Below are 27,495 nucleotides of genomic sequence, written 5' to 3'. Positions count from 1 at the left end.
CCTGCCACACATGTGCCTCTCTCCATTGACACGGCTCTGCCTGCCACACATGTGCCTCTCTCCATTGACACGGCTCTGCCCGCCACACATGTGCCTCTCTCCACTGCCACGGCTCTGCCCGCCACACATGTGCCTCTATCCACTGACATGGCTCTGCCCACCACTTCTGGCATTTCTAGGCCCTTAAAAAAAATTGTCGGAAAAAACCAAAGCAACTAAAGCAATGTCCCAAATGTGATTTGATATGCCACTATAAAAATTTAAAAAGACATATAGAACATAAACACACCCCAAAAATGATGGACATCCCTTCCTCATCTCATCTTGACAGTGAGTGCATAGACCCTCAGAATGGAGTCTATATGGTCCACAAAAGTTTTCATGGAGCTTCTACTTCACTCCATGTGCAAATAAAAATATGGGGGGAACCACATCGTATTTTATGTGAATTAAATGAGTGCCAGACTAATATGGAGTTGGCTTGGAGAAGTGGACTGCTGTCATACCAATGTGTTCACCTCCGGTCAGTTTCATACTGCAAAACATTTTAACCTCACCTTCACTCACAGAAGAAAGTTTAAAAGAAATTGTTAAAAGCAAGTGGTTTGGGCAGGACCAAATAAAACAGTGTGTAAATCGTCAAAAACTAGCCCAAGAAGAAAATGCACCACTGTCAGTTGAATCCAAGATTGGAGTCCCACCAACAAAAAGGTTCATACCGGTCTACGAGCCTAATATATTATATTATAGTAGACTGGGCAGAGTCATGGTATCATATGACACCAAGAAGAATTCATGGCACTGCCCCTGTGCAAAAACCCAGAGATCATGTACCCATAAATACATAGCAAAATTGCACCTCTTTCAAATTCACCCTGAACTCTTCCGAAAAGTTCGGAGCACTGAAAGCGCTGAAGAATTTCAGGCAGCAGCGATGGAGGAAAGTGATGAAAGTGAGAATTACCCTCCAAAGGACATTGCTAAAGTAAAGAGCATGGTAGAATACATCTTAATGAATAAAAAGCTACCATCTACTATTCCAAGTCATTTGAGGATTTCTTCAGACTATAAGGAATTTCCAAAACACCTAATCCCTGATGAGACAATGTGCTACCACTGCTCAGACCGCACATTGCTCAGTGATCCTGTCTGCATTACACGTAAAGCGAAAATTCTTACAACTACAGGAATTGTCCAAGGTGGATAATTGTTACTTACATATTTTATTTTATTTTAATTTTGAAAAAGATACTAAACCATTTATTTTACATTCTGTATCTGCAGATATTTCAACCTACTACAAATTCTTTCCTTTCTGTGGAATGGTGTACCGTTACCAAGAGTGGGCTAATGGTTTGCATAACTTCAATGACCATGTCCTCCTTGAACTCTCTCTCTGCCTCACCATAAAAAACCTGTTGCAGGTAATCGTTATACAATACATATAATATATGTTATACAATATATTATTTTTTACAACAATAGGATTTCTTCATAGTGTTGATTTTATGTTAGGCAACATTAGGCACATTCAAATCAAGACTTAAAACACATCTGTTTAGCTGTGCCTTTACTGAATGAGCACTGTGCTACGTCCGACAGTTCACACTATTATGTTTTCTGTTTTTAACTGTTTTTTAAATCATTTTTATTCTTTGTTTTTATTTTCTTATACTTGTCTCTTTTATTCTTGTTTATGTAAAGCACTTTGAATTACCATTGTGTATGAAATGTGCTATATAAATAAACTTGCCTTGCCTTGCCTAGATAAGTACTGATTAACTGTGATTTCTTTATCATAGGTGCATACAGCAGTCAGCAGAGTAGTGGAGTACTTAGAGATAACTACAGGTGTACAGTTCCCCTCAGCAGTTACTCTTCTCCACGGCTATCTGCATTTTGAGGCCCTAACTGACCATGAATACAAGTATTCATGTGTCTCCTGTGGTGACCATCCATCTGTGTCTTTCATGTCACCTGTATCTTTCCTTTTTACTGCAGAGAGGTAAGTCTTATTAGTAAATCTATTAGTAAGTTTATAGTATGTATTTATTTTCTTTAGTGAGTGATCTTTCACAGCCTCCACAAGATTTTAATGGAGAGGTGGATTTAGATATGTTTTGGAAGGCACTGACAGAAGAACGAATTGCTCAAGGATTTTTTTCAAGTAAGGAAATGTATTATATCAGGAATGGCATGTCATCATTATTTAATTTCATAAGTGTTTTTAGAAGTACAATCTAAATTCACTGATGTACTAACATGTTTGTTTGTCCTAAAGGTCAAAAAAACAATCCATTTTGTGTTACACCTAGTTACAACTTTTGGGCACCCTGGATCGGGAGTAAGACTCGCATAGCGAATGTTGTTCTCAACACTGAATTTGTGAAAGTGCACAAAGCAAAAACTGCAGAACGAACCGAAATAACTGTCTCTGAAGATCGCTTAAAGGACGAACTTTCAAAACAGAAAGTAAAATATTTAATGCTAATTATATGTATTATTTGTCAGTGTTGGCATTTCATTTAACATGTGTGTTTTATGTGATAGGTGGGAGTGATAAGAGGACTGTGTCAAGAGTGTGGTTTAGATGCCAAAGGCTCTCGCACAGATCTACTCCTGCGACTTTCGGAGGAGATGAGGTCAAGGGAGGCCTATGACAAGGTTTTTGAAAAGATTTGGGCTGCTTCAGGTAAACCTCAATGTCGCACATTAAAATATTACAAATAAATCAGAAATGTACAAAGTCACATAGACATAATGGGTCCTGTTTTCTGCTTGGCACTGATTGGGGAGTGACTGGTGGTGTACAGCTCTGGGGGGTGTTGGAGGTGGCCTTGTCTGACACCAGGGTGTATTGTTGCTTTCCGTGTAGGGGAGTGTATTTACATCTCTGAGGCACTGCATCTTTAAATTTTTTAAAAGTATACTTTGTTAAGGTTAATGCCACTGCCCTCCATCATAACCTATGGTCATTTAAGTCCCAATGTCATTAATGGGATTTGATTATGTTTTCTTAACTATTTGCTTATCTTTTTTGTCTGTTCCAGGAGGTTGGGCTGTCATCATGTGTCCTTGTGGCATAGTTTACAGTATAAAATGTAATCTGTGAGCAGAAAGTCCACGGGATTTTGCAGATATGCTTCTGTCTTGGAAGCATCTGCCTATTGTTGTTATTTATGACTTTGCCCGTGGACTGTCCACCCACACAAATTTGAGGAAACTCATAACTTTCACACCTTTCGAGGGAAGGTTACTCGAACCAACCACTGAAAATATTGCAAAAGCAAAATCAGGAAAATTACAAGTAACTCTGCTATGGCTCACTGCAAAAAAGCAAAGTCCAGATCCAGATGGTCATCCAATAACTGGTTCTGCAGAACACTAAGTTCTGTATGACCGCTTTCATGAAGACAACACAAAAGATCCTCGTGATTCACTGAGGAAGCTTCGTCTTGTGCCTCAACTAGCTGGCAAAGTTAACAGTCAGGCTGCAGAAAAGCTTTTTTCAAAGCTAAATGCCATCCACACATGTTTTCCTCATGCGAAACATCATCCACCATTACAATGTCAGAAAAAACGAGAAACGTCTTCATGACATAAAAAAGGAATTCAACACAAACATCAACATGAATGACCACAGCCCGGTTGTGTTAGGTAATGTTTCCCTTACTTTGTAACAAATACATCACTATATCCATAACTGTACTTATGTGTATATTTGCATTTATAGAAAATCCATCCTCCACAGAGAAATGCATGGACATGTCACTTGGTAATTTGACTGTTCTTTCCAGTTGCTCAGTGTCAAGTTTCTGTTCACTAATTATTATGTGTTATTTTCTAATTTTGATGCTTTAATGTACTCTAAGGACCACTGACAGCACTGACAGAAAATATTGTGACTTTACAAACGACCGCTGCATCACCAGGCATAACATCAGTCACATCTCCTCTGTCATCAGTACCAATTAAAGAAAAAACAGCTTGTGAACCTACCACTCTTCTGAATTTTTTGGAACCTACTAAGCCTTGGGAGAGGGACTGGCATCCATTACAAGAGAAACTGGTGAACAATTACCATTACATACAAACGCACACACACACACACACATATTTATTGTTATTATTATTACAGCTTGATTATGTGCTGGACCGAAATCGCCCTGGCAGTGAAATAATTGTGAAGGAGGGGCAAGTGTGCCTTATTCGAGAAGAATTTTGGAGCCTTGGATTGTTGAGGGACATGGACTCCCATGTAAGCAGTCTGTTTTTTTATTATAACTTTTTTTTTATTAAAAACATGGACTTATCAAAGTATTTATTGCAGATTGGAAACACCTGCATGAAGCTTATTTGTGAAATGGCTCGACAAATTGTATGTACTATAAAACATAATATTTATATGGATTGTTTTAACTTGATCCAAATATTCTAAACTGTGTGAAAATGTTCATGTCATTGTCAACAGTTTCTTTTTATTCATGTAGGGCAAGGACATATACATTGAGGACTTTTATGTTGTCCCTGTGTGGAAAGAAACTCCTAACAACATTGTTACTGGACTACCGGTGCGTGTATGTACTGTATTTACTGTGTGAGAAGTACAAACTAAATTAAACAACATAACTGTCCTGATCAATTCTAGGAAGATGCAGACTTGAAAGACCTGTTAGCCTTTCCAGCATGGACAAATGCCAATGGACCAGACCACTTTGTTGTCTGTGTAAGAAAATATTGAAATGTCTAGTGCATACATTAATTGGTATTGCAATGTGTGTGTTTCTAAAATAAAACACTGAAAAATCTTGGAAGAAGCAATAATGTTCAAATGAAATATTTTTACACCTTTAACATTGTAGATAATGATGCCGCTTCGAAGAGAGATGGTGTTTTTAGACTCTCTGTACACAGAGCAGGAATCAGGATTTGGAGATGAGGAATACAGGGCAATTTTTAGGTCTATCAATAAACTAAGACGTTTCAGCCTTTATGTGATATATGGCTACGTTCCTATAGCCATTTCTCTTTATTTCCTAACCGTGTATTATAGTTCTGCCACTTTTGGCTACGTTACTATAGCCGTTTCTTAAACTTCTGGCTATGTTCATCTAGCCTTTTTTATGCATGGTGTTCTAGAGTTGAGGTGAGCTGTAATTGTTAGTATTACTACTATGTTTTGTTTACAGGAAAATTGCTTACCGAGTGGATCATGGGACATGGTCTGAAAAGACTGGATATGATTTTCCAGTGAGGAATCAACTTAAAAAAAATTATTATTTGGCTTTTACAACAATTACATTTTTTGTACATTATTCTAAAATAAAATTGATTTGCTTTGGCTATTTTAGGCTTTGCCACGTCAGACAAGAGGGAATGATTGTGGTGTTTTTGTACTCATGGTAAGATATAAATTGAGTTAATTGATTTAAAGATTTTGTAAACATTGTAAATGACTGTGGCTTCTCTCTTTTCAGTACACCCTCTCAATGGTGTGTGGCATTGGGTTTCAACTCCAGGAGGTATTATTTTATTATTTATGTAACTTTATTTTGTTGGTGCTTTTTTTAATCATAGCTAAAATGTAACTATTTTAGTGTATATTATCTTGCTTTCTTCTAAGCAACATATCTTTTAAAAAAAGGGGCATGGTTATTGCAACCACACCCAACGTCATGTATTAACAAAAACATGTTGGTTAACTGTCAGACTAAACAGTCTTTCTTTCAGATGGATATACCTATCATCCGTCAGTGGTGGTGCCTTCTACTCATGGAACAATTTCAAATTGATGGGTATGTCAGTATTTATTTATTTTTCTTGTAAATCTGTAAAATTAAAAATTTATATTGTGTCAATACAACAACTTGTAACATGAATAACAAAACATACTTAAAATCTCTTTTACCGGTGACCAGTATGTCACCGACTCGGTCCCAGTAACTCCCCTCGCTGGCCAGCAGAGGCCACCATCTCCGGACTTTTAGCATTACGTAATCCATCTACACTGATTGCGCATACACCTGATTGGAATCTGGCTAATGACCCACGTACCTCTTATAAGCCGCACTCAAACACTCGTTCAAGGCGAAGTCTTGTTTAGCCCCGGCCAGCATTTCTGAGCATTATCTCCAGCCTGATCTCCTGTGCACGACTCCAGCCTGTCTCTTACTTTGCTTCGCCTTCTGCCTGCCCACGACCCACGCTTGTTATACGGACTCTGACTCTCTCTCTGCCTGCCCACGAACCACGCCTGTTACACGGACTCTGATCCTTGCTGCCTGCCCTTGACCCAAGCCTGCATAACGGATCCTGGTTCTCGCTCACTCCCTTCCACTCATGCCTGGTAACTCACTCTTTGTCTGTTCATCATCAGTCTTGATACCCATACTACTACTGTGGATGTGTGTGTGCACTCCGGTGCATATTGTGTGTTTGAGTGAAGTTGTGATTAATAAATACTGCATAATGGATCCCTCCGTGTCAGTCTCCTCGTTACACAGTAATTATGGATTTTGTCTTGTCTTGTTATTAAAAGCTATGGGCACAGATTTGCTTTCTGGACTGAGGAGGCAAGAAGTGTCTTGGATGGAAAGATTCTGCCCCTTTTTAGGGTGAAAAGAAAAACCACATCCAATCTTCCGGCACATGTCCAAGCAGTTCAAGATCGGGAAAGGAATGACAAAAGATTAGTGGACTTGATTATCACATCAAAATCACCAGAGCAGCATTTGGTGGTATAGATGGTTCCACTTTAAATTACTCCTCTAGACTCTGAGTATGGTTGACTTAAATATAGTCAAGTGACAATTTAACTATTATTTGCCAAATATAATTAATTTCTTGTGCATTTACATATGAAATATAATTTCCTTCTATGGCCCAAAGGATATACTCGGTGGGAAAAGGTCAAATTGGTTTCCACTAAAACCCCGTTCTCAAGTGCCTGTCTACATTGAGAATGAGCAGTCCCGGTCAATCATTTGTGACTACATCAGAGGAATTCTTAATAAAACCAAAACACAGCTGACCTTCAATGATGAGGTGGAGTTCATTTGTGGATGTCTCCTCCCAGAGGTAATCACAAAACATGTATGTACATGAGCATGCTTATGTTCTGCAGTGTGTGTTTTATTTTATTAATTGGTTTATCTGTATGTTTGTACAGGCCATAACTTATGGCATTTCCGAGTTACAAGGCTTGTCTTGGCAGGAGGCTGAAGATGTCTTCCTCCAGGGCCCCATTTATCACGCAAGGTATGTTTACATTTTTTTGTACAAAAGCTGTTAAGTTTTTATATTAAACACAATTTCTGACAACAGCATTTATTTATTTTTTTTTAGTTAAGTTGAGGAATTTAACAGAAGAATTGCTCGAGAAATGAAAAATCTCCCCAACAGGAATGTAAAGCATTTTGTTTTATATGTAATAAATACATTATTAATCCAAGTATTGTTTTTCACAATTTTTCTCTGCATTTTTTACAGCTCGATGACTTGTAGGACCTCATGAAAATTTATAAAAAAAATAAAGTTTGGTGTTAGAAAATTACTCGGAGTACTATCATTTATTCTGTGAATAATAAGATAATGTTCATTCCCTCAACTCAATACTAAAGAGTTTGATAAATCCTTAATGATTTAAAAAAAAACAACAACAACAAAAACAAATGACTGAAAATATTTAAGTAACTGAACAATATCTATTTACAAATACAGTTAATTAAAATACAACAGACTTAATGCATTAAATCATAATCTAGTATGTTTAATATTTTATATAATAATGTATTCAATCATAGTGCAATATTTTACAGTAGAAAAATAGTGTAATTTATAAATCAATGAATTCAGGTTAGGCAATTTTTCCAACAGCAGGTGGCACTGTCTGAGAAAACGATAGGTCTGGAAGTGCTGGTCTGAGCGAGCAGGTCTGAGCGTGTGGTTGGGTCTCGGGGCCTGCAGCTTCATAATGTTGCCACAGAGACTTAGGGAATGGTCACCTACAGTGATAGAAACGCGGAACTTTGTCTAGACACTGTTAACAGTGATACCTTCCCTACCCATGACAATGTTCTACTAAATCCTGATTTCATCTTGTAACGCTGGACAGAATGTGGCCCAGGATCTTTGTCCAGTGCACGTGTTAGCAGTTGCAAGGCAGCAAAATTATTGATCCGTCCCTGGGTGGGCTTGAACCACCAACCTTTCAGTTAACCGCCGAACGCGCTAACCGATTGTGCCACAGAGACTTAGTGAAAAGTCACCTACAGTGGTAGAAATGCGGAACTTTGTCTCAAAAGGTCTGCTATATGAACCCTAATGTAAGTTTGCTGAGAGAGAGAAAAGTAACAAAAATGCCCAACGTGGGGCTCGAACCCACGACCCTGACATTAAGAGTCTCATGCGCTACCGACTGAGCTAGCCAGGCGGATGAGGAGTCCCCGCTAGAACTAGACACTGTTAACAGTAATACCTTCCCTACCTGTGACAATGTTCTGCTAAATCCTGATTTCATCTTGTAACGCTGGACAGAATGTGGCCCAGGATCTATGTCCAGTGCACGTGTTAGCAGTTGCAAGGCAGCAAAATGCTTGATCCGTCCCTGGGTGGGCTTGAACCACCAACCTTTCAGTTAACAGCCGAACACGCTAACCGATTGCGCCACAGAGACTTAGTGAAAAGTCACCTACAGTGGTAGAAACGCGGAACTTTGTCTCAAAAGGTCTGCTATATGAACCCTAATGTAAGTTTGCTGAGAGAGAGAGACAGAGAGGTAACAGAAACGCCCAACGTGGGGCTCTAACCCACAACCCTGACATTAAGTGTCTCATGCTCTACCGACTGAGCTAGCCAGGCGGATGAGGAGTCCCCACTAGAACTAGACACTGTTAACAGTAATACCTTCCCTACCCGTGACAATATTCTGCTAAATCCTGATTTCATCTTGTAACGCTGGACAGAATGTGGCCCAGGATCTATGTCCAGTGCACGTGTTAGCAGTTGCAAGGCAGCAAAATGCCTAATTCGTCCCTGGGTGGGCTTGAACCACCAACCTTTCAGTTAACAGCCGAACGCGCTAACCGATTGCGCCACAGAGACTTGGTGAAAAGTCACCTACAGTGGTAGAAACGCGTAACTTTGTCTCAAAGTCTGCTACATCAAACCTTATGTAAGTTTGCTGGGTGAAAGGTGAAAGGTGACCTACAGTGGTAGAAACCCGGAACTTTGTCTCAAAAGGTCTGCTATATGAACCCTAATGATAGTTTGCTGAGAGAAAGAGAGGTAACAGAAACGCCCAATGTAGGGCTCTAACCCACGACGCTGAGATTAAGAGTCTCATGCTCTATCGACTGAGCTAGCAGGGATGATGAGAAGCTCTTTTAGGAACCAGAAACCGTTTACAGTAATACCTTCCCTACCCGTAAAAATCTTCTGCTAAATCCTGATTTCATCTTGTAACACTGGACAGAATGTGGCCCAGGATCTATGTCCAGTGCACGTGTTAGCAGTTGCAAGGCAGCAAAATGCTTGATCCGTCCCTGGGTGGGCTTGAACCACCAACCTTTCAGTTAACAGCCGAACGCGCTAACCGATTGCGCCACAGAGACTTAGTGAAAGGTCACCTACAGTGGTAGAAACGCGGAACTTTGTCTCAAAAGGTCTGCTATATGAACCCTAATGTAAGTTTGCTGAGAGAGAGAGACAGAGAGGTAACAGAAACGCCCAACGTGGGGCTCTAACCCACAACCTTGACATTAAGCGTCTCATGCTCTACCGACTGAGCTAGCCGGGCTGATGAGATGTACGTTTAAGAGCTAAACACTGTTTACAGTAATACCTTCCCTACCCGTGACAATGTTCTGCTAAATCCTGATTTCATCTTGTAACGCTGGACAGAATGTGGCCCAGGATCTATGTCCAGTGCACGTGTTAGCAGTTGCAAGGCAGCAAAATGCCTAATTCGTCCCTGGGTGGGCTTCAACCACCAACCTTTCAGTTAACAGCCGAACGCGCTAACCGATTGCGCCACAGAGACTTAGTGAAAGGTCACCTACAGTGGTAGAAACGCGGAACTTTGTCTCAAAAGGTCTGCTATATGAACCCTAATGATAGTTTGCTGAGAGAAAGAGAGGTAACAGAAACGCCCAATGTAGGGCTCTAACCCACGACGCTGAGATTAAGAGTCTCATGCTCTATCGACTGAGCTAGCAGGGATGATGAGAAGCTCTTTTAGGAACCAGAAACCGTTTACAGTAATACCTTCCCTACCCGTAAAAATCTTCTGCTAAATCCTGATTTCATCTTGTAACGCTGGACAGAATGTGGCCCAGGATCTATGTCCAGTACACGTGTTAGCAGTTGCAAGGCAGCAAAATGCTTGATCCGTCCCTGGGTGGGCTTGAACCACCAACCTTTCAGTTAACAGCCGAACGCGCTAACCGATTGCGCCACAGAGACTTAGTGAAAGGTCACCTACAGTGGTAGAAACGCGGAACTTTGTCTCAAAAGGTCTGCTATATGAACCCTAATGTAAGTTTGCTGAGAGAGAGAGACAGAGAGGTAACAGAAACGCCAAACGTGGGGCTCTAACCCACAACCCTGACATTAAGTGTCTCATGCTCTACCGACTGAGCTAGCCGGGCTGATGAGATGTACGTTTAAGAGCTAAACACTGTTTACAGTAATACCTTCCCTACCCGTGACAATATTCTGCTAAATCCTGATTTCATCTTGTAACGCTGGACAGAATGTGGCCCAGGATCTATGTCCAGTGCACGTGTTAGCAGTTGCAAGGCAGCAAAATGCCTGATTTGTCCCTGGGTGGGCTTGAACCACCAACCTTTCAGTAAACAGCCAAACGCGCTAACCGATTGCGCCACAGAGAGTTAGTGACAAGTCACCTACAGTGGTAGAAACGCAGAACTTTGTCTTAAAGTCTGCTACATCAAACCTTATGTAAGTTTGCTGGGAGAGAGAGAGAAAAGCAACAGGAACGACCAACGTGGGGCTCGAACCCACGAACCTGAGATTAAGAGTCTCATGCTCTACCGACTGAGCTAGCCAGGCGGATGAGGAGTCCCCACAGGAACTAGACACTGTTAACAGTAATACCTTCCTTACCCATGACAATCTTCTGCTAAATCCTGATTTCATCTTGTAACGCTGGACAGAATGTGGCCCAGGATCTATGTCCAGTGCACGTGTTATCAGTTGCAAGGCAGCAAAATGCCTAATTCGTCCCTGGGTGGGCTTGAACCACCAACCTTTCAGTTAACAGCCGAACGCGCTAACCGATTGCGCCACAGAGACTTAGTGAAAGGTCAACTACAGTGGTAGAAACGCGGAACTTTGTCTCAAAGTCTGATACTTGAAGCCTAATGTAAGTTTGCTGGGAGAGAGAGAGAAAAGTAACAGATATGCCCAACGTGGGGCTGGAACCCACGACCCTGACATTAAGAGTCTCATGCTCTACCGACTGAGCTAGCCGGGCTGATGAGATGTACGTTTAAGAGCTAAACACTGTTTACAGTAATACCTTCCCTACCCATGACAATGTTCTGCTAAATCCTGATTTCATCTTGTAACGCTGGACAGAATGTGGCCCAGGATCTATGTCCAGTGCACGTGTTAGCAGTTGCAAGGCAGCAAAATGCCTAATTCGTCCCTGGGTGGGCTTGAACCACCAACCTTTCAGTTAACAGCCGAACGCGCTAACCGATTGCGCCACAGAGACTTAGTCTCAAAGTCTGCTACTTGAACCCTAATGTAAGTTTGCTGGGAGAGAGAGAGAGAAAAGTAACAGAAATGCCCAACGTGGGGCTCGAACCCACGACCCTGACATTAAGAGTCTCATGCTCTACCGACTGAGCTAGCCGGGCTGATGGGATGTACGTTTAAGAGCTAAACACTGTTTACAGTAATACCTTCCCTACCCGTGACAATGTTCTGCTAAATCCTGATTTCATCTTGTAACGCTGGACAGAATGTGGCCCAGGATCTATGTCCAGTGCACGTGTTAGCAGTTGCAAGGCAGCAAAATGCCTAATTCGTCCCTGGGTGGGCTTCAACCACCAACCTTTCAGTTAACAGCCGAACGCGCTAACCGATTGCACCACAGAGACTTAGTGAAAGGTGACCTACAGTGGTAGAAACCCGGAACTTTGTCTCAAAAGGTCTGCTATATGAACCCTAATGATAGTTTGCTGAGAGAAAGAGAGGTAACAGAAACGCCCAATGTAGGGCTCTAACCCACGACGCTGAGATTAAGAGTCTCATGCTCTATCGACTGAGCTAGCAGGGATGATGAGAAACTCTTTTAGGAACCAGAAACCGTTTACAGTAATACCTTCCCTACCCGTGACAATGTTCTGCTAAATCCTGATTTCATCTTGTAACGCTGGACAGAATGTGGCCCAGGATCTATGTCCAGTGCACGTGTTAGCAGTTGCAAGGCAGCAAAATGCTTGATCCGTCCCTGGGTGGGCTTGAACCACCAACCTTTCAGTTAACAGCCGAACGCGCTAACCGATTGCGCCACAGAGACTTAGTGAAAGGTCACCTACAGTGGTAGAAACGCGGAACTTTGTCTCAAAAGGACTGCTATATGAACCCTAATGTAAGTTTGCTGAGAGAGAGAGACAGAGAGGTAACAGAAACGCCCAAAGTGGGGCTCTAACCCACAACCCTGAGATTAAGAGTCTCATGCCTTACCGACTGAGCTAGCCGAACTGACGAGAAGCCTTTTCAAGAGCTAGACACCATTTACAGTAATACCTTCCCTACCCATGACAATCTTCTGCTAAATCCTGATTTCATCTTGTAACGCTGGACAGAATGTGGCCCAGGATCTATGTCCAGTGCACGTGTTAGCAGTTGCAAGGCAGCAAAATGCCTAATTCGAACCTGGGTGGGCTTGAACCACCAACCTTTCAGTTAACAGCCGAACGCGCTAACGGATTGAGCCACAGCGACTTAGTGAAAGGTCACCTACAGTGGTAAAAACGGGGAACTTTGTCTCAAAAGGTCTGCTATATGAACCCTAATATAAGTTTGCTGAGAGAAAGAGAGAAAAGTAACAGAAACGCCCAACTTGGGGCTCTAACCCACAACCCTGAGATTGAGAGTCTCATACTCTACCGACTGTGCTAGCTGAGCTGTTTCAAGAGCTAGACACCGTTTACAGTAATACCTTCCCGACCCGTGACAATGTTCTACTAAATCCTTATTTCATCTTGTAACGCTGGACAGAATGTGGCCCAGGATATATGCCCAGTGAATATGTTAGCAGTTGCAAGGCAGCAAAGTGCATAATTCGTCAGTGGGTGGGCTTGAATCACCAACCTTTGGGTCATTATATCTTGTTTAATACCCATTTTATTCATTTATACTATTCATTTTATTTATTTACTCATTTATATTAATATGCGAATATGTCTCAATAAATAATAAAAATTTTGCTAATTAGTTGAGTGCTATAGGTCTTACAAAAGCCTTTTATCTAAAAATAGCGTAAAAACTCTTAACTGTACATAAGCTCATTGATCTCTCCATTTTTCTTCTTAAAATAGGTCTCTGGTAATTCATCTTCATCGCCCAACTTTTTTTTTTTTTTTCAATTATTACAATGCAGTCTTTTGGTATTGCTTTTTTCAACTCATGACATTGTCTTTGTAATTTTGCTTTAACAACTCTTTTATACCCATCCTCCACAATTACTTTTAATGGTACAAATCCTTTTATTACTTCATATAATACATCTTTAACTTGTCTTAATCCTCCGTCCCATCATTCCTTAAAATATAAAACATTTCCTTCACTTAAAATTGTTTAATTCAGTAAAAGTGGTTGTTCTAGAATCTGTGCCCTTGCTTTTGGTATAATCAACACATTTTCTAAAAATCCCCCTCATGATTCTAAGACCTCAACATAAAATTTTGGCAGACCTGCTATCATCCGTTTCTTCATCTTCATCAATAAAACATTACATCCCATATTAAAATGTCCACATTTCTTCAAATAATAATCCAACACACTTTTCCAAATCACACCCATTTTCCCTTCCAAAAACCTTTGAATAATCTTAATTGTTAATGTTTTCATTTTTAAAAAACTATCCAAAAGTCCCAGACCTCCTTCTTTTACCTCCCCAATCAAAGTATAATAAGCAATCTTGGCTCTTCCATTTCCCCACAAAAACTTTAAAACTACATCATTTATTTTTTCATAGTATACTTCAGGCAACGCAGTTACACTTAACACATACCAGACCTTTGACAACATTAAAGCATTTAAGATTAATACTTTCCTTTTAACGTCAAATTTCTAGCTTTCCAAAATCTCAGTCTTTTCTCAATTCCATTTAAAACTCTCTCCCAATTTAAAATATATGCTTTATTAAAATTCATCCCCACCCAAATTGCCAACATTTTTGTATGTTCCTTTTCTTCTTTAAAGGGCATATGTTGTGTTATTTCTTTTACTTTTCCCACCCTCATGCATAAACTTTTTCCAACATTAACCTTAGCTCCTGATGCTTTACAATATCGCTCTAAAATCCCCAACGATGTAGAATCATCAGCGTATTGATACACAGCTTCTCTGTTGTCATTGTTTTCTATTTGTATCCCTTTAATGCTTCTATCTGATTTTATTGCCAATCCCAGTGGCTCAGCTTCCAGTGTGTATAATAAAGACAATGGACATCCTTGCCTTATTGATCTAGTTGGTTGAAGACATTCTGTTAAAAAAATACATTTAATACAAGTTAAAATATCTGTATAAAAAAATTTGAATCCATTTTCTAAAATTTTCCCCAAAACCAAACTCCTTAAGAACTGCAAATAAAAAATCATGCTCTACCCTGTCAAAAGCCTTCTCCAAATCTAAACCTATTAAACCCCCCCCCTTTCTCTTTTTCTTGCATATAGTAGACAATTTAGCTTACCCAATTCAACTGTACCGCATTTTTTTTCGATTGTGGGGAAAACCAGAGCACCCAGAGAAAACCCACGCGAACACTGGGAGAACATGCAAACTCCACACAGAAATGCCAACTGACCAGCGCACAGTACTGTGTGTGTGTGTGTGTGTGTATGTATACATATATTGCATAAACTTTTCTAATATATTTGTTTTTGTTTTATTATTAATTTAATTTGTATTTATTTACGGAAAATACAAGTGTCATTACTATACGCAATTTTTTTCCCTATATTTGTGTCTGCCTATTATTGTAATTGTATTACTTCTTCCTTGTTTATGCATGTAATGCCTACTTGGTTTGCATATTTTTTGAACATTTAATAAAAATAAATAAATTAATAAAAACATAAAAATAAGATGTAGTGTATAATCCCAAATCTTATTTTAAAAAAGTTGGTGGTATGGAGTTTCTTTTAAAGTGTGACTTTAAGATTCATAAACTCATATTAGGCTAAAAAAAGTTTCCTCTTTCTCTTTTCTTCTGGAGAAAGTCTTATTTGTTTTATTTCAGCTCGAATAAAAGCTGTTTTTTATTCTAAACTTTATACTTAAACCATTTTAAAGACAAAACCATTAGCCCCTTTAAGCTATTTTTTCCCCAATAGTCTACAGAACAAACCATCCTTATACAATAACTTGTCTAATTTATTGTCATCATGGCAAACATAAAATAAATCAGTTATTAGAGATTAGTTATTAAAACTATTATGTTTAAAAATGTGCTGAAAAAATCTTATCTCCATTAAACAGAAAAATAAACTTTTTTTTTTACTTGTTCAAACTACTTAATTAAAATGTGCTGAAATAACACAACTCTTGAGATTTCATTGGGACAACTTAATGTTCAGTCCACATACATTTATTAAAAGTGTTAAGTTAACTTAATTTGTGTTGCGACAACATGAAAGAATTGTATGGAACTCTGCACAAATATGGTGATCGGTTCATAATAAGTTGAAGCACATTTTCAGATTTTGCCTTACTTGGCTTAACCGTTCTTGGGTGGCTCGCCAATGTATAGATAACTCGAATACATCAAATAAGTAAGCTGACCAAAGTTCTTAAAGGGAGAAGACTTTATTGTAGACAATTAATTGTGCAGTTCATCAGCAGTGATGTTAACTTGTCCGTCTTCAAGTAACTTAAACCAAAGTACTGTCTGTGAGACACTAATTTATAACAAAGGATGAAACCCCCCTGGAGATTACCCAACTGCTTTGGTTGGGTCACATCTCTTGAGTTCCTGTAGGTCATTTGGCTCACACCCTATCAGAAGCAGATACTTGTTACATATGAAACAAGCCAATACAATCTATTAACATATAGAGTTATTTTGCCTTCTTGCAGCTCGATATTAACTCTCACAACCTGGTACCGGGCTGTGACCCCTGAACTACACTACAAAACAGCTGGCAAATCTTCACCCCTCTTCAGTTGAGTTTAAATTTTCAGGTGTTCAAAGGGTTTCATTATCAGTAACTTGATATGCATTCAAGAGTTCACACTTGTTTGGCATGCTATCCCGGGAGAGATCTAAGCTCATAAGATCCTCGAGCCCTGGGCTCCCTCCCGTTAGCAGGACAAGAGGGGAGTGTGGGCTCAGGTAGATCTCGATGAACTCCCCAGACTTCTTTCTATTCTAATGACAGATATAGGGTCGGCTAAAGGGAGATATAAGGCTTACTAAGAGCTCGACTATGGTGCCAATTTAATGTTCAGTTTACTTAGGTTGTGTGTTTTTGGACTGGGAGAAAACCAGGGGAAACCCACGCGAGCACAGGGAGAATGAGCAAACTCTGCACAAAAATGTCAACTGGTTAGTAGGGACTTTAACCTGCGACATTCTTACTGTGAGGCAACTGTGCTAACCACTGGCTAATTATTGGCTGCCGTGTTGCCCAATCTTGAAAGGGGGGGAAGTAAGGGTGGGAGAGGGATTCTTCAAGACAAAGATAACTGAGTTAAGCTACGGTCACACTGGGCTTTTCCTCCCATAGACTTGCATTCATACGCACGTGAATGCGTCAGACCAAAAACACAGGGTCATGCGTAAAGTTTCGCAGGTTGCTGAAGTGCAAAGTTCATGCTTGGTGAACTCTGACCTGCGAAATCGCATCACTTGACTGCGTGAGACCAATCGAGGATCAAAACATGACCTCTCTGGACAGAAGTTTAAACCATGGAGCAATTGCTCTTTTTTTTATTTCTAAAAATCTTGTTTGATCCCGCCCCTTTTCACAGAGCCGTACAACCGTATTTCACAAGCTCAAACTCTAGTGTGACCGCAGCTTTAAGAAACTCTTGTTATTCATAGTGAGTTAGGAATCATCTGTTTGGTGAATCATGTTTTAGCTAATGCTGGACCAGCCGTGGACAATCATAAGCATGTGATCCCCTCGAAAGTAGTTTATAAATAAACTTCACTTTAATGAACAGCCAAACTACGTGACAAAGCTGCCGTTTTGAATATACCCGTGTTTGTGTGGACAAGGGCTTAATGTTGAGGACTCTGCTCTCCATTGTGAAGCTTCACGTGAGTGTTGAGGCTTCTTTTACTTTTAAAGCCCTTTCCACACTCACTGCATCTAAAACGATCCTCTCTTGAGTGAGTCTTCATGTGTTGCTTAATGGTGTCTTTCCGTGTGAGACTTTTTCCACACTGATCACATGTGAACACTATGGTTCCAGTGTGACCATTCATGTGGTTCTTGAGGCTAAATTTGGTTGTGAAGCTCTTTCCACACTGAGCACATGCAAACGGCTTCTCTCCAGTGTGAATTCTCATGTGGTGATTGAGTGTGTTTTTATGTGGGAAATTTTTACCACACTCTGTGCATGTGTAAGGTTTCTCTCCAGTATGAATCCTCATGTGGATGTAAAGGTCTTGTTTTTTACCTAAACTCTTTCCACACTGTTCGCAGGTGTATGGTTTCTCCCTAGTGTGAACTCTCATGTGAGCAATCAGGTTCAGCTTTGTACTAAAATTCTTTCTACACTGTTTACAGCTGAAAGGCTTCTCTCCAGTATGAGTTCTATTGTGCACTGCCAAGTTTCTTGCATGACGGAAGCTTTTTCCACACTGTTGGCATGTGTACGGTCTCTCTCCAGTGTGAATTGTCATGTGGGCTTTAAAGCTTCGTTTTTGACTAAAACTCTTTCCACACTGTTCGCAGGTGTAAGGTTTCTCCCCTGTGTGAACTCTCATGTGAACATAAAGGTTTGACTTTTGACTGAAACTCTTTCCACACTGTTTACACCTGAAAGGCTTCTCCCCAGTGTGAATTCTCATGTGTGCTGCAAAGTGTCCAGCATGATAAAAGCTTTTTCCACACAGTTGGCATGTGTACAACCTTTCTCTAGTGTGAATTCTCATGTGGGATTTAAAGCTTTGTTTTTGACCAAAACTCTTTCCACACTGTTCGCAGGTAAAAGGTTGCTCCCTAGTGTGAACTCTCATGTGAACATCAAGCTTTGACTTCTGACTGAAACTCTTACTACACTGTTTACAGCTGAAATTACACCCCAATTTGGATTTCCGAGGTCTTCCGTGTGATGAAGTCTTTTTAGTCAGTGTGGGTTTTTTATCAGTCGTTATTTCTTGGGGTTTCTCAAACTGCTGCTTCTCATCTATTTCATTCTGTTGATGAGTCTCTTCTTTCAGCACCATCAAATCTAAAAAAAAAAAAGTTAGCTTTAGTATGAAGACTCAAAGCCACAAGCAAGAAATGGATGTTTTCACCCAAATATTAAAATGAACTTACCATTTACTCTCCGTCATGTGGTTTGAAACTTTGCTTTATTGTGGAACACAGTAAACCAGTAGCGTTTTTTTTTTTATATCTTCTTTTGTGTTTAACATGATCAAGAAACTCATAAAGGTTTAAAACCACACGAGGAAGAGTAAATGGTGAGGCTATTTTCATTTCTGCATCAACTATCCCTTTAAAAGGTTCCTACAATTACCCATTTTTTCCATGATGTAAAATAAGTCTTTGGTGTTCCCAGAATGTGTCTGAGGTTTCAGCTCAAAATTCGATCATGTACCTTGTAGAATATTTAATTTTGGGGGTCAGAGGAAAACCAAGCTCTTTTTGTGCCTGTGGCTTTAAATGCAAATAACCAAATGCACTCGCTCTAGATTACTCGTGTTGTTTCCTCGATTGAGATAAATTCTGCATGTTCATAGCAAGTATGCATAATTCACGCTTATATTTGCAAGTTTGAATTATTGTATAAAACTTATGCAAATGCTTAATGCCACGTTTGCTTTAAACTGGAGTAATGAGGAGATGGCAAGATGACATGCTTTGCTACTTGTTTCCATTTATTTGTACTTTTGTTTTTGTTTTCTTGTCTTTGTGCATGTCCTGAGGCTTAGCTGAAGACCTACTTGGTGACATTGTATATACCTGACAAGATGCAGAAATGCCATCTAAAAAGGTTACTTGCGGTTTGTCCAATATACAAATATAAATATACAAAATAATAATGATAACCCAGGGTTTACGAATGTGAAATGTCTGTTAATGAACATCCAGGATTATTTTTTAACCCCAGGTATAGCATGAGCAGTGTGGAAGGTGACTACTGATAACCCAGAATTTATCCAGGGTTAGAATGACCCAGGGGTAACAATTTGAAGTGTGAAAAGCCCTAAGAATACTCAGCATCAGCTCTCAGGATAAACAGAGTATAATGACAAACAGCGACAATTGTCAATCATGTCATGATGACCTGGGGCCTGTTTCAGTAAGGAGGTTCAACCAACTCAGAGTTTAAACTTGAACTCTGAGTTGATTTACAGAGAGATTAAATACTAAGAGTTTTCAATTTCAGAAAAACATTTGAGCTACAAAAGTCTTTCAGTCAAGAGCAGTGAGGGATTTTCTCCTTTTGTTGTTTGATTAATGCTAAAAACATTCGGCAGCAGGAATATTGCGCACTGTCACTTTAAGAATAGTGCGGCTTTGATATGGTTTTACTTTCACATGTCTTTTGACTCTCAACTTATTTATTTGTATACACAAATGAGGGTTAATATAAATAATCACTAAACACAACACAAATTTGCATGTATCTGACATAATCGCTCACATTAAGATGGGATTAGATGTGTGTTCTCTGCTTGTCTCCGAGCCTGTCCAATGCTAAGCGCGGTGCACACACAGAGCATGTGCACTTACGCACTTTTAAAAATAGGAATGATGCGTGTCCCGTTCTGCAAAAGCTACAATACAGCACATGCTTTTAGTCATTTTCACGTGGAACTGAGCTTTGCAGAGCAACAAGTGTGTACAACTGGAAAGGGTGTGGTATATGATGAAATAATCGTTTATCTCGATTAATGGTTTTTCATAATCATTAGAAGCCAAAATTGAAATTGAAACCAGATTTTCGATTAATTGCACAGCCCTATCAAGTGGTAGAGGTTGATATGACATTTAGAATGTTAGCAGGACTAAAAAATCTTTTTAGAACTAGTAATAATCCCATTAATCTAGTTACAATACATGTCCGTCAAAGGTTAGTGAATTTAAGCTAATTATTCATTAAGAAAGGACAAGCCATTCTGCTATCTGACTTTGTTATTTGTGTAACTGAAACGTAGGCAATAGCTATGCTTCCATCCAAAAATGCAAATTAAATTTATGCGCAAAACTGGGATGTCACATAAAAGATGTGCGAATAAAGCTGCGTTTCCATTCAATGAATCAAAGAGAACAAAATCGTCTCTTCCTGATTAACAGCCCCCAAATATGAACAGTAAAAACAGAATTTCGTGCAGTACAAGAAGCTACATGAATCTTTTCTTTATTTAAATGACTTTCAGCTCAGAGGACAATGCTGGCACACAATGAACACGTGTTGGCGTTTGAAGCAATGAGACGCAGAGAACAGATGCTCTGGAGGTCATTAATAATATAATAACATTAATATTGAAATGGTCCATGCGTTTTAGAATGACCAAAGCAACATTTCAGATGTTTATAATGTTCTCAGCCTGCTGGTTTGTGCATTCACACACATTTTCATCATCATATGATCTCTTATAACAAACCTTTTTAAACACACATACTGGAATTTGTTCAGTAAAAGTGCTTGCGTTGTTTACGTAAGCTTATCTTCTCTTATCAAATAAAAAGTTTGTCCTACTCAGTTATGCACATGTTTTTTTATGCTTATTTTTCAAAAGTTATGTGCATCATGGCATTAACATCAACCAATTTTTTTATCCTCATAGCCTACCCAAAATGCATATAAAAATAGGTGGCTGGAAATGTACGGCTAAGCGAGAAATACCGCTTTATCTTTTAAAAAGGGGAGGAGACCGACAGAAAACTCTCTTTTAGAGACAGGCTTGACTTACCCTGCTCTCTCGAATTTGACAAACCTGCAATTTTGAAACGGAAAACCTAGAGTTTCTCTCATTTCAGGGTTAAAATACTTTACACTTATCCTTCTTTCTAGAACAGGGCCCCAATCTCATATGCTATTGTTTTGCAACTTCAGTTGCCTATTGGAGAAATGACCAGAAATAATAAACGTCAGAAAATGGTCACACTACTTGCTCTGCAAACAAGTGTGTTCATGTCTGTACAAAGAAAAATAAACTAAGAAAATATGACGTTGCAACATCAAGCAGCAATAGGCATGGGCCAGTATAAGACTCGGCTTCATGGTACTGTGATTACTGCTCTAAAATATATTATTTTAAATGTCTGGGTAAAAAACAAACACTTTTTCCTCTTTGAACACAAAACATTTTCTTTTGAGAAACTTATAATATATTTTACAGCAGTAAACATGTCAGGCTAAATCATTCAATTAAATCCTTGACTTCTGCTGTCTTCATTTGTTTCATAAACACAGATTTCTTTACAATTTGAAACAACATCTTTGGAGATCTTTTCTGCTGGAGATACTGTTGCCCTGAAAAACTTAAAACAAAATGTTAAAAACAAAACCTTACATATACCGATTAATGGTACAGCAGAAAATATTGGCAGTTTTAAAACCTTGACTTTGTTCAAACTGCATTATACTTTGAAAATGGTTATTGGCCCATGCCTCAGCAGCACAACACTGTTTTTAGGATCTAAAAATGTATTCTTTAAAAAAAGTCTCAAGCAAAAAGATTCTAATGGCGCCGCCTGCTGGTACATGAAGAATATGGTCAATACTGACGAACTTTACACTCAAATGTTTGCATATCATCAGCATGCTGTAATCCATTTCTTAAACAAAAAAAGTCATTTTTAGACTAGTTTGTTGTAATTTTATACGTTTAATGATACAATAATAAATTAATAATAATGCTAAAATATTTTAGATATTTCTTAGCAAAAAATCTTAAATATTGCGTAAAAACAAGAGAGCTTGACTAGGATCCACACACTTTTTTCCAAAATAAACTTTCTTTAAAATATAAAACAAATGAACAAAAGTTTTAAAAACTATAATAATATAAATCTATGCACAACAATCTGTCCAGGTCGATGTCCTCAGCAGTAAATACATGGAACACGTTTAAACAAATGAAGCATGAAAATAATTAAACTATTATGATAAATACAGTTAAAATGATCTTTTTGAATGAAAAGTTTAAAGATTTATTGATATGGATTGATGGTGATTGTATGAGTTTTGGCCAGATTGGGTAACAAAACATGAACAAAGGAAAATGAAGACTTGTTTAAAAAGATTTAAGACCTATAACACAATATTTCAGTAAATTTAAGACTTTTTAAGGCCTAAAATTCTAGGTTTTCGAATTTAAGACATTTTAAGACCCTGCGGGTATTAAATAGATCATATCTGTGAGAACTAATAACAACTACTAAAAACAAGTTTAAACCCATAAAGAAATTGATGAAAAAAGGGAATTGTGATCAACGTGACATATGCAAATGGGAAGTACTAAGCCAACACTATCACTGTAATAGCAGATATCTTCTATGAGAATACTGTAGGTCAAATATCATCAGCTCAGTTAAACTTTTTAAATTTATTGTTTTTATTTACTTTATTTAGCGCCAGTGCTCAAGGACGCTTTACAAATAGTAGGAGAATAAGAAAAGCAATAAACTTAAGAAGGTAGATAAAATAGGAGACTAATAATACATAAAATAATGACAAAAGACATGAAAACAAGTGGTGAAAGAAACTCATTCCTGTCTTTTAATGAGTGCTTATGTGCATTTAGGAGAACTAGGCAGCACACTCAGGGCTGCAAGATGGATTTTGAGAATGAAAACCAACCTGTTTGTTCCTGCAGATCTTCCTGTTTGACTGTGAATGTTTCTTCAATCTTCACATCTTCACTCTCCTCTTTAATAAACGCCATCTTTATAACAGTGTGGAGATCAGTCGCTTCAGCAGGAGTTTTTTTCTGTGTTTGGACACTTTATCCTGTTTAAAATAAAAAAACAATAAAAATGTCCTGTTTAAAATAAATAAAACAATGAACAGAAACAAAATAACTTCTCTTCAACACTTGCTTCAACAGTTTCTTTATATAAGAGTGATTAACAAAAAGAAATTAGTTAAGTCTGAGCAAAAAACAATAGCCACAAAAGAGACGATTAAGACCAGTACTTCATTTCTTATATATAGTTATGTTTACTTCGAATAGAATTACATTATGCTATTTAATAAATTAAACCTTCATTAAAACACTTATTACACACTTTACTGTTGCTTTATTCAAACTTTAACAAATGTTAATTATTTTGTTTGTTTTATTTATTTTATTGTCTGCTTACAGCAACGTTGTCACTCTTTTGCACAAGACAAGAATTTCCTCTCCGGGACAAATAAAGTTTATCCTATCTTATTCAAACAATAGACCTTACTGTGAGTAAAATAATACTTTGTTGTATAAAGGGTTAAAATAATATTGTCAACAGCAGGTACATCTAGCATTAAACGAACAACCTGAAATTTTAATCAGTCGGTTTACATCTGTGTAAAAGCTTTAAAACAAACCTTTCTCCAGTTGAATCATAGTACGGGAGTGGGGCAGCCTAATGATGTCACACCACCACGCCAAAATAAGTCTTTTTTAAAGCTTTTTCTCTTACTTACTCTTAGTCATGACTTATTGATACATTTCTCCCTTGTTTTCCACTTTTTACTTTATCTGCTTTCTGTTTTGTATTTGTAAGACCATCACTACTTATGTTAATTGAATAAACCCATTTACCCCCACTTGATCTTTGCCTTCAGGTAGGTTGGTAAGTGGTTGCATTTTCTTTAAACGATTGCATTTGTTCATCCGTAGCTTTAACCCACATTCACTTGCATTCACTGATGTTGCCACCTCTTTGTATGTTTGAATGGGGAAACATCAAATTCTCCAAAATTGACTGCCAGGTTCCAACTTATATAATAGGTTGAAGCTTATTTGGGCTACAGTCCATTTGTCAGGATAAAAACAATATTTATAACCAAATAAACAAACAAACAAAAAAGAAGCTTTTAAAAGTTACTGAAGAACTTAATACACTGTTGAACAGTGCATCCACGCATGTTTAGATTTTACATTTTATAATGTTATCAATCAGATATTATTTGAGTGTAAATTCAGAATGTGCAATTTACCTTTTCCGTCTTCAATGAAGAAGTGGGATGAAAAAAAATGTCCTCAGTGGGTTTTTCTTTGTAGGTTGTTGTTGGTAATAATCCCAATGTAGGAATCTACAATCGTAGTTTGTCCTCCAAAGTTGTTCTCTTTACTTAGCAAAATAAGCCAATGAAGATTCTCTTAGGAACCCAGAATATAAAGATATCACCTTGCTGAGCTACAGGATCTGGAATGTGATTGGATAAGACTCAATTGGCCTCCATTAATGCTGGTATAAATATGCAAATGAGCAGTGGGGAGCAGTGAAGACTCAAGCCACATACTGTGGAGGATGGGAAGTCCAACAGCTTTATAAACCAGTTTTTACAGAGAAATAATGATGTATTGGGAAAATGAGTTGACTTTAGCCATCGTCATTTGTTTTGTTGCTGTTGTTTTGTAATTCTATTGATTGAAGCGTTTTTGGCTGCTGCATTTTGTAGTTAATGTTGATACATTTATGTTGAGGTATTTTGATTTGAAACACATTTCAATTTATTTTTCCCAAGCCTGGTTAAAAGGTAATGCAAGAGTTGTGTGTTGTTTTTTTAGAAGCTTCTCAGAGTTTTGTGTAAAGATGCAAATGAGCACAAGCCACACTCATGTCTCAATACACACAACTACATTCACTTATATAATAGTTATATAATAGTTTTCTTATACTATTATACTGTAATATTTTATCATTCGTTGAAAGAAACAATTTCTAAACTTATCAGTGAGGTTTTATTTGTGTTAGGTTCAGTTAATATATTGACATGAGCTAACCATTTATTTATCACTGAACTTGTTCTTTATGTGAGTTTAGAGTCCTTTATTTCTCCTAAAGCACATGCAGCTTATTACTGGCTTCTGTAAGACAGTCAACACACTCTTAATAGGTCAATTATTTCTTTCCAAAAGTGTCTATAGATTTTAACAATCAAAATATAACTTGTTTCTTTGCCAATTTAGTTTTCTTTCCTTCGTCTTTTAGTTGAACAGAACATGTGTGAGCAGCTCAGCTTTCTCGAAAGCCTCTTATTCACCTGATAGGTAACAAAGATGTTTTTCCCTCAATTTATCATTTGTGTTTGTGCATACATATGCATAGACATTTACAAAAGCATATATACGATACCCTGTGACAAAAGCTTTTGCTTTTAACACAGTAAAGCTATCACATACTGTCGATTTTTTTTAAAATATGTCATGCATCTAAATATTTATAATCACAAAATAATTACATCACAAGGTAATTTATTGTACAGACAGTTTATACAAGATAATTCAATGACAAGAGTTCACTTTCATAACTACACAATGCAGAACTTTTAATGTGATTAACCTGCTCCACCTACACCAACTACAGCATTTCTCAGACTTCTGTTTCACTATGGTGTAATCACAGTGGTGAACATCACATAAAACAACAACAGCACTTACTCCTGTAACTTGTTTGCAACAATGACATTTAAATATCTGTGTCACATATTCATGTAAATAAATGGCTCATCATTGTGTGCGGTCATCTTTATTAATAGCTGCCTGATCTTTAATTGAATAGGGTCGTTTTACATATAAGAAACCTGTTAACAGGTATAGCTGTTAATGCCAATACCAACTTGATAGCCTAAAGCAAATTACATGAACAAGACCTGCCTTATATCTCTTGGGACAGTGGATCTCAAACTGTGATACGTGTACCACTAGTGGTACGCAGGCTTCCTTCTAATGGTACGCAGAGGAATGAAATATGTCAAGTACATGCTACACACATTTCAAAATATATCAAAAATTATGTATTTAATATGCCATATATGACATATAGCCCATATTTCTGAGGTAATCTGCCACGTTTTTTATCTGTGCAGAGTTGTAGCTGCTTTACTAGGCCTACTAGGCTACTGTATTTCAATACTGCTCATTTTGCTGGTTCTTGGAGAGACAATGTTTTTCTGAGGTGTTACTTGATGAATAATGTTTGAGAACCACTGTCTTAGGACAAATAATCATAGGTGTCTATAACAACACATGCTTGATTGCCCAGATCATTACAATCAGTACATCTGAATGGTGCCTTTTAGTAAGCATAGTTCTTCACGAATACCAGTTTAATACTTTATATAATTACACATGTGAAGCATCACAGTGGTGCAGTGGGTAGCACAATCGCTTGACAGCAAGAAGGTCGCTGGTTCGAGCCTCAGCTGTGTCAGTTGGCATTTTTGTGTGGAGTTTGCATGTTCTCCCCGTGTGAGATTTCCTCCAGGTGCTCTGGTTTCCCCAAAGTCCATAGATGTGGTATGCATGCGGTGTGTGTGAATGAGTGTGCATGTTTCCCAGTAATGGGTTGCAGCTGGAAGGGCATCTGCTGCGTAAAGCATGTGCTGGATAAGTTGGTGGTTCCTTCCACTATGGTGACCCCAGATTAATAAAGGGACTGAGCTGTAAAGCAAATGAATAAATATATATGAGTAATATATCACACGAGGAGCAGTGTGATGTGGCCTTCTATCAGTTTTTTGTATTTCTGTTTGTTGTATCGGCCTGTTGTTATTGCAATAATAAAAAAATGAATCTTTTTTTTTTTTAAAGTGTGATGTGGCTGTAGATGAGCACTGGTGGAAGGCATGTGTTATAGTGTACACTAGGCACTCGAGAACGATTGTCCCTCTACCTGTTGTTTCAATCCCCTGATAACTTTGTTCATCTTCAGAGCTCCTTCATCTGTTATAGACAGCAAGAGTCCCGAAATGCTCAAAGTCCCGAAAAGGAACCAAAAACATTGTCAAAACATGTGACGTGACTTTAGTGGTTCAATTGTAATCAAGTTCCAAGAACATTTTGTGTGCAAGAAAATGTAGAAAAAAGCAGCCATGTCCAAAGTAGGAACTGTTGAAGCATAT

The 27,495-nt window shown here is 38.3% G+C and overlaps 2 protein-coding genes and 6 non-coding genes across 13 annotated transcripts; 1 reads left to right on the top strand and 7 right to left on the bottom strand.

The window, feature by feature from the left end:
• The first annotated feature begins 12 nt into the window (after nucleotides 1-12).
• On the top strand, nucleotides 13-7,594 carry LOC147845228 (uncharacterized). Of its 4 annotated transcripts, XM_088650811.1 has the most exons (16): nucleotides 13-1,199; nucleotides 1,285-1,424; nucleotides 1,803-2,167; nucleotides 2,282-2,472; nucleotides 2,551-2,692; nucleotides 3,051-3,775; nucleotides 3,873-4,069; nucleotides 4,139-4,258; nucleotides 4,331-4,378; nucleotides 4,491-4,571; nucleotides 4,649-4,726; nucleotides 5,190-5,250; nucleotides 5,352-5,402; nucleotides 5,478-5,522; nucleotides 5,731-5,795; nucleotides 5,919-6,473. In XM_088650811.1, exons 11-16 carry the CDS (start codon nucleotides 4,695-4,697, stop codon nucleotides 5,941-5,943), a joined length of 279 nt encoding a protein of 92 aa, XP_088506937.1. In that variant the 5' UTR covers nucleotides 13-1,199; nucleotides 1,285-1,424; nucleotides 1,803-2,167; nucleotides 2,282-2,472; nucleotides 2,551-2,692; nucleotides 3,051-3,775; nucleotides 3,873-4,069; nucleotides 4,139-4,258; nucleotides 4,331-4,378; nucleotides 4,491-4,571; nucleotides 4,649-4,694; the 3' UTR covers nucleotides 5,944-6,473. The 4 variants fall into 4 exon arrangements, 1 of the variants encoding a protein (XP_088506937.1); XR_015942689.1 differs by having other exon boundaries at nucleotides 462-1,199; nucleotides 3,051-4,258; nucleotides 4,491-5,250; nucleotides 5,731-6,473; XR_015942691.1 differs by lacking the exons at nucleotides 13-1,199; nucleotides 1,285-1,424; nucleotides 1,803-2,167; nucleotides 2,282-2,472; nucleotides 2,551-2,692 and adding exons at nucleotides 7,169-7,257; nucleotides 7,345-7,405; nucleotides 7,489-7,593 and having other exon boundaries at nucleotides 3,513-4,069; nucleotides 4,649-5,250; nucleotides 5,731-7,077.
• A 1,434-nt stretch (nucleotides 7,595-9,028) lies between these two features.
• Nucleotides 9,029-9,102, bottom strand: trnan-guu (transfer RNA asparagine (anticodon GUU)). Its single transcript has one exon. It is a non-coding gene; the product is annotated as a tRNA-Asn (tRNA).
• A 435-nt stretch (nucleotides 9,103-9,537) lies between these two features.
• On the bottom strand, nucleotides 9,538-9,611 carry trnan-guu (transfer RNA asparagine (anticodon GUU)). The gene has a single exon. It is a non-coding gene; the product is annotated as a tRNA-Asn (tRNA).
• A 776-nt stretch (nucleotides 9,612-10,387) lies between these two features.
• Nucleotides 10,388-10,461, bottom strand: trnan-guu (transfer RNA asparagine (anticodon GUU)). The gene has a single exon. It is a non-coding gene; the product is annotated as a tRNA-Asn (tRNA).
• A 778-nt stretch (nucleotides 10,462-11,239) lies between these two features.
• Nucleotides 11,240-11,313, bottom strand: trnan-guu (transfer RNA asparagine (anticodon GUU)). The gene has a single exon. It is a non-coding gene; the product is annotated as a tRNA-Asn (tRNA).
• Nucleotides 11,314-11,663: 350 nt separating this feature from the next.
• trnan-guu (transfer RNA asparagine (anticodon GUU)) lies at nucleotides 11,664-11,737 on the bottom strand. The gene has a single exon. It is a non-coding gene; the product is annotated as a tRNA-Asn (tRNA).
• A 736-nt stretch (nucleotides 11,738-12,473) lies between these two features.
• On the bottom strand, nucleotides 12,474-12,547 carry trnan-guu (transfer RNA asparagine (anticodon GUU)). Its single transcript has one exon. It is a non-coding gene; the product is annotated as a tRNA-Asn (tRNA).
• Nucleotides 12,548-16,046: 3,499 nt separating this feature from the next.
• LOC108183690 (uncharacterized) lies at nucleotides 16,047-24,738 on the bottom strand. 3 transcript variants are annotated; one of them, XM_087250194.1, is made up of 3 exons: nucleotides 24,586-24,738; nucleotides 23,245-23,394; nucleotides 16,047-18,657 (listed from the first exon to the last, which is right to left on the bottom strand). In XM_087250194.1, the coding sequence occupies exons 2-3, from the start codon at nucleotides 23,327-23,329 to the stop codon at nucleotides 17,480-17,482; spliced, it is 1,263 nt and encodes a 420-aa protein (XP_087106320.1). In that variant the 5' UTR covers nucleotides 23,330-23,394; nucleotides 24,586-24,738; the 3' UTR covers nucleotides 16,047-17,479. The 3 variants fall into 3 exon arrangements, with proteins under 3 accessions (XP_087106320.1, XP_088506598.1, XP_088506599.1); XM_088650472.1 differs by lacking the exon at nucleotides 24,586-24,738 and having other exon boundaries at nucleotides 23,245-23,396; XM_088650473.1 differs by lacking the exons at nucleotides 23,245-23,394; nucleotides 24,586-24,738 and adding an exon at nucleotides 21,551-21,584 and having other exon boundaries at nucleotides 16,047-21,353.
• Between the last annotated feature and the right edge of the window lie 2,757 nt (nucleotides 24,739-27,495).

Source organism: Danio rerio, chromosome 4, assembly GCF_052040795.2.
Source record: "Danio rerio strain M-AB ecotype USA chromosome 4, GRCz13ab, whole genome shotgun sequence".
Lineage (NCBI taxonomy): Eukaryota > Metazoa > Chordata > Actinopteri > Cypriniformes > Danionidae > Danio > Danio rerio.
Note: the sequence above shows the minus strand (reverse complement) of the source record. Positions and strands in the feature narration are given on the sequence as shown.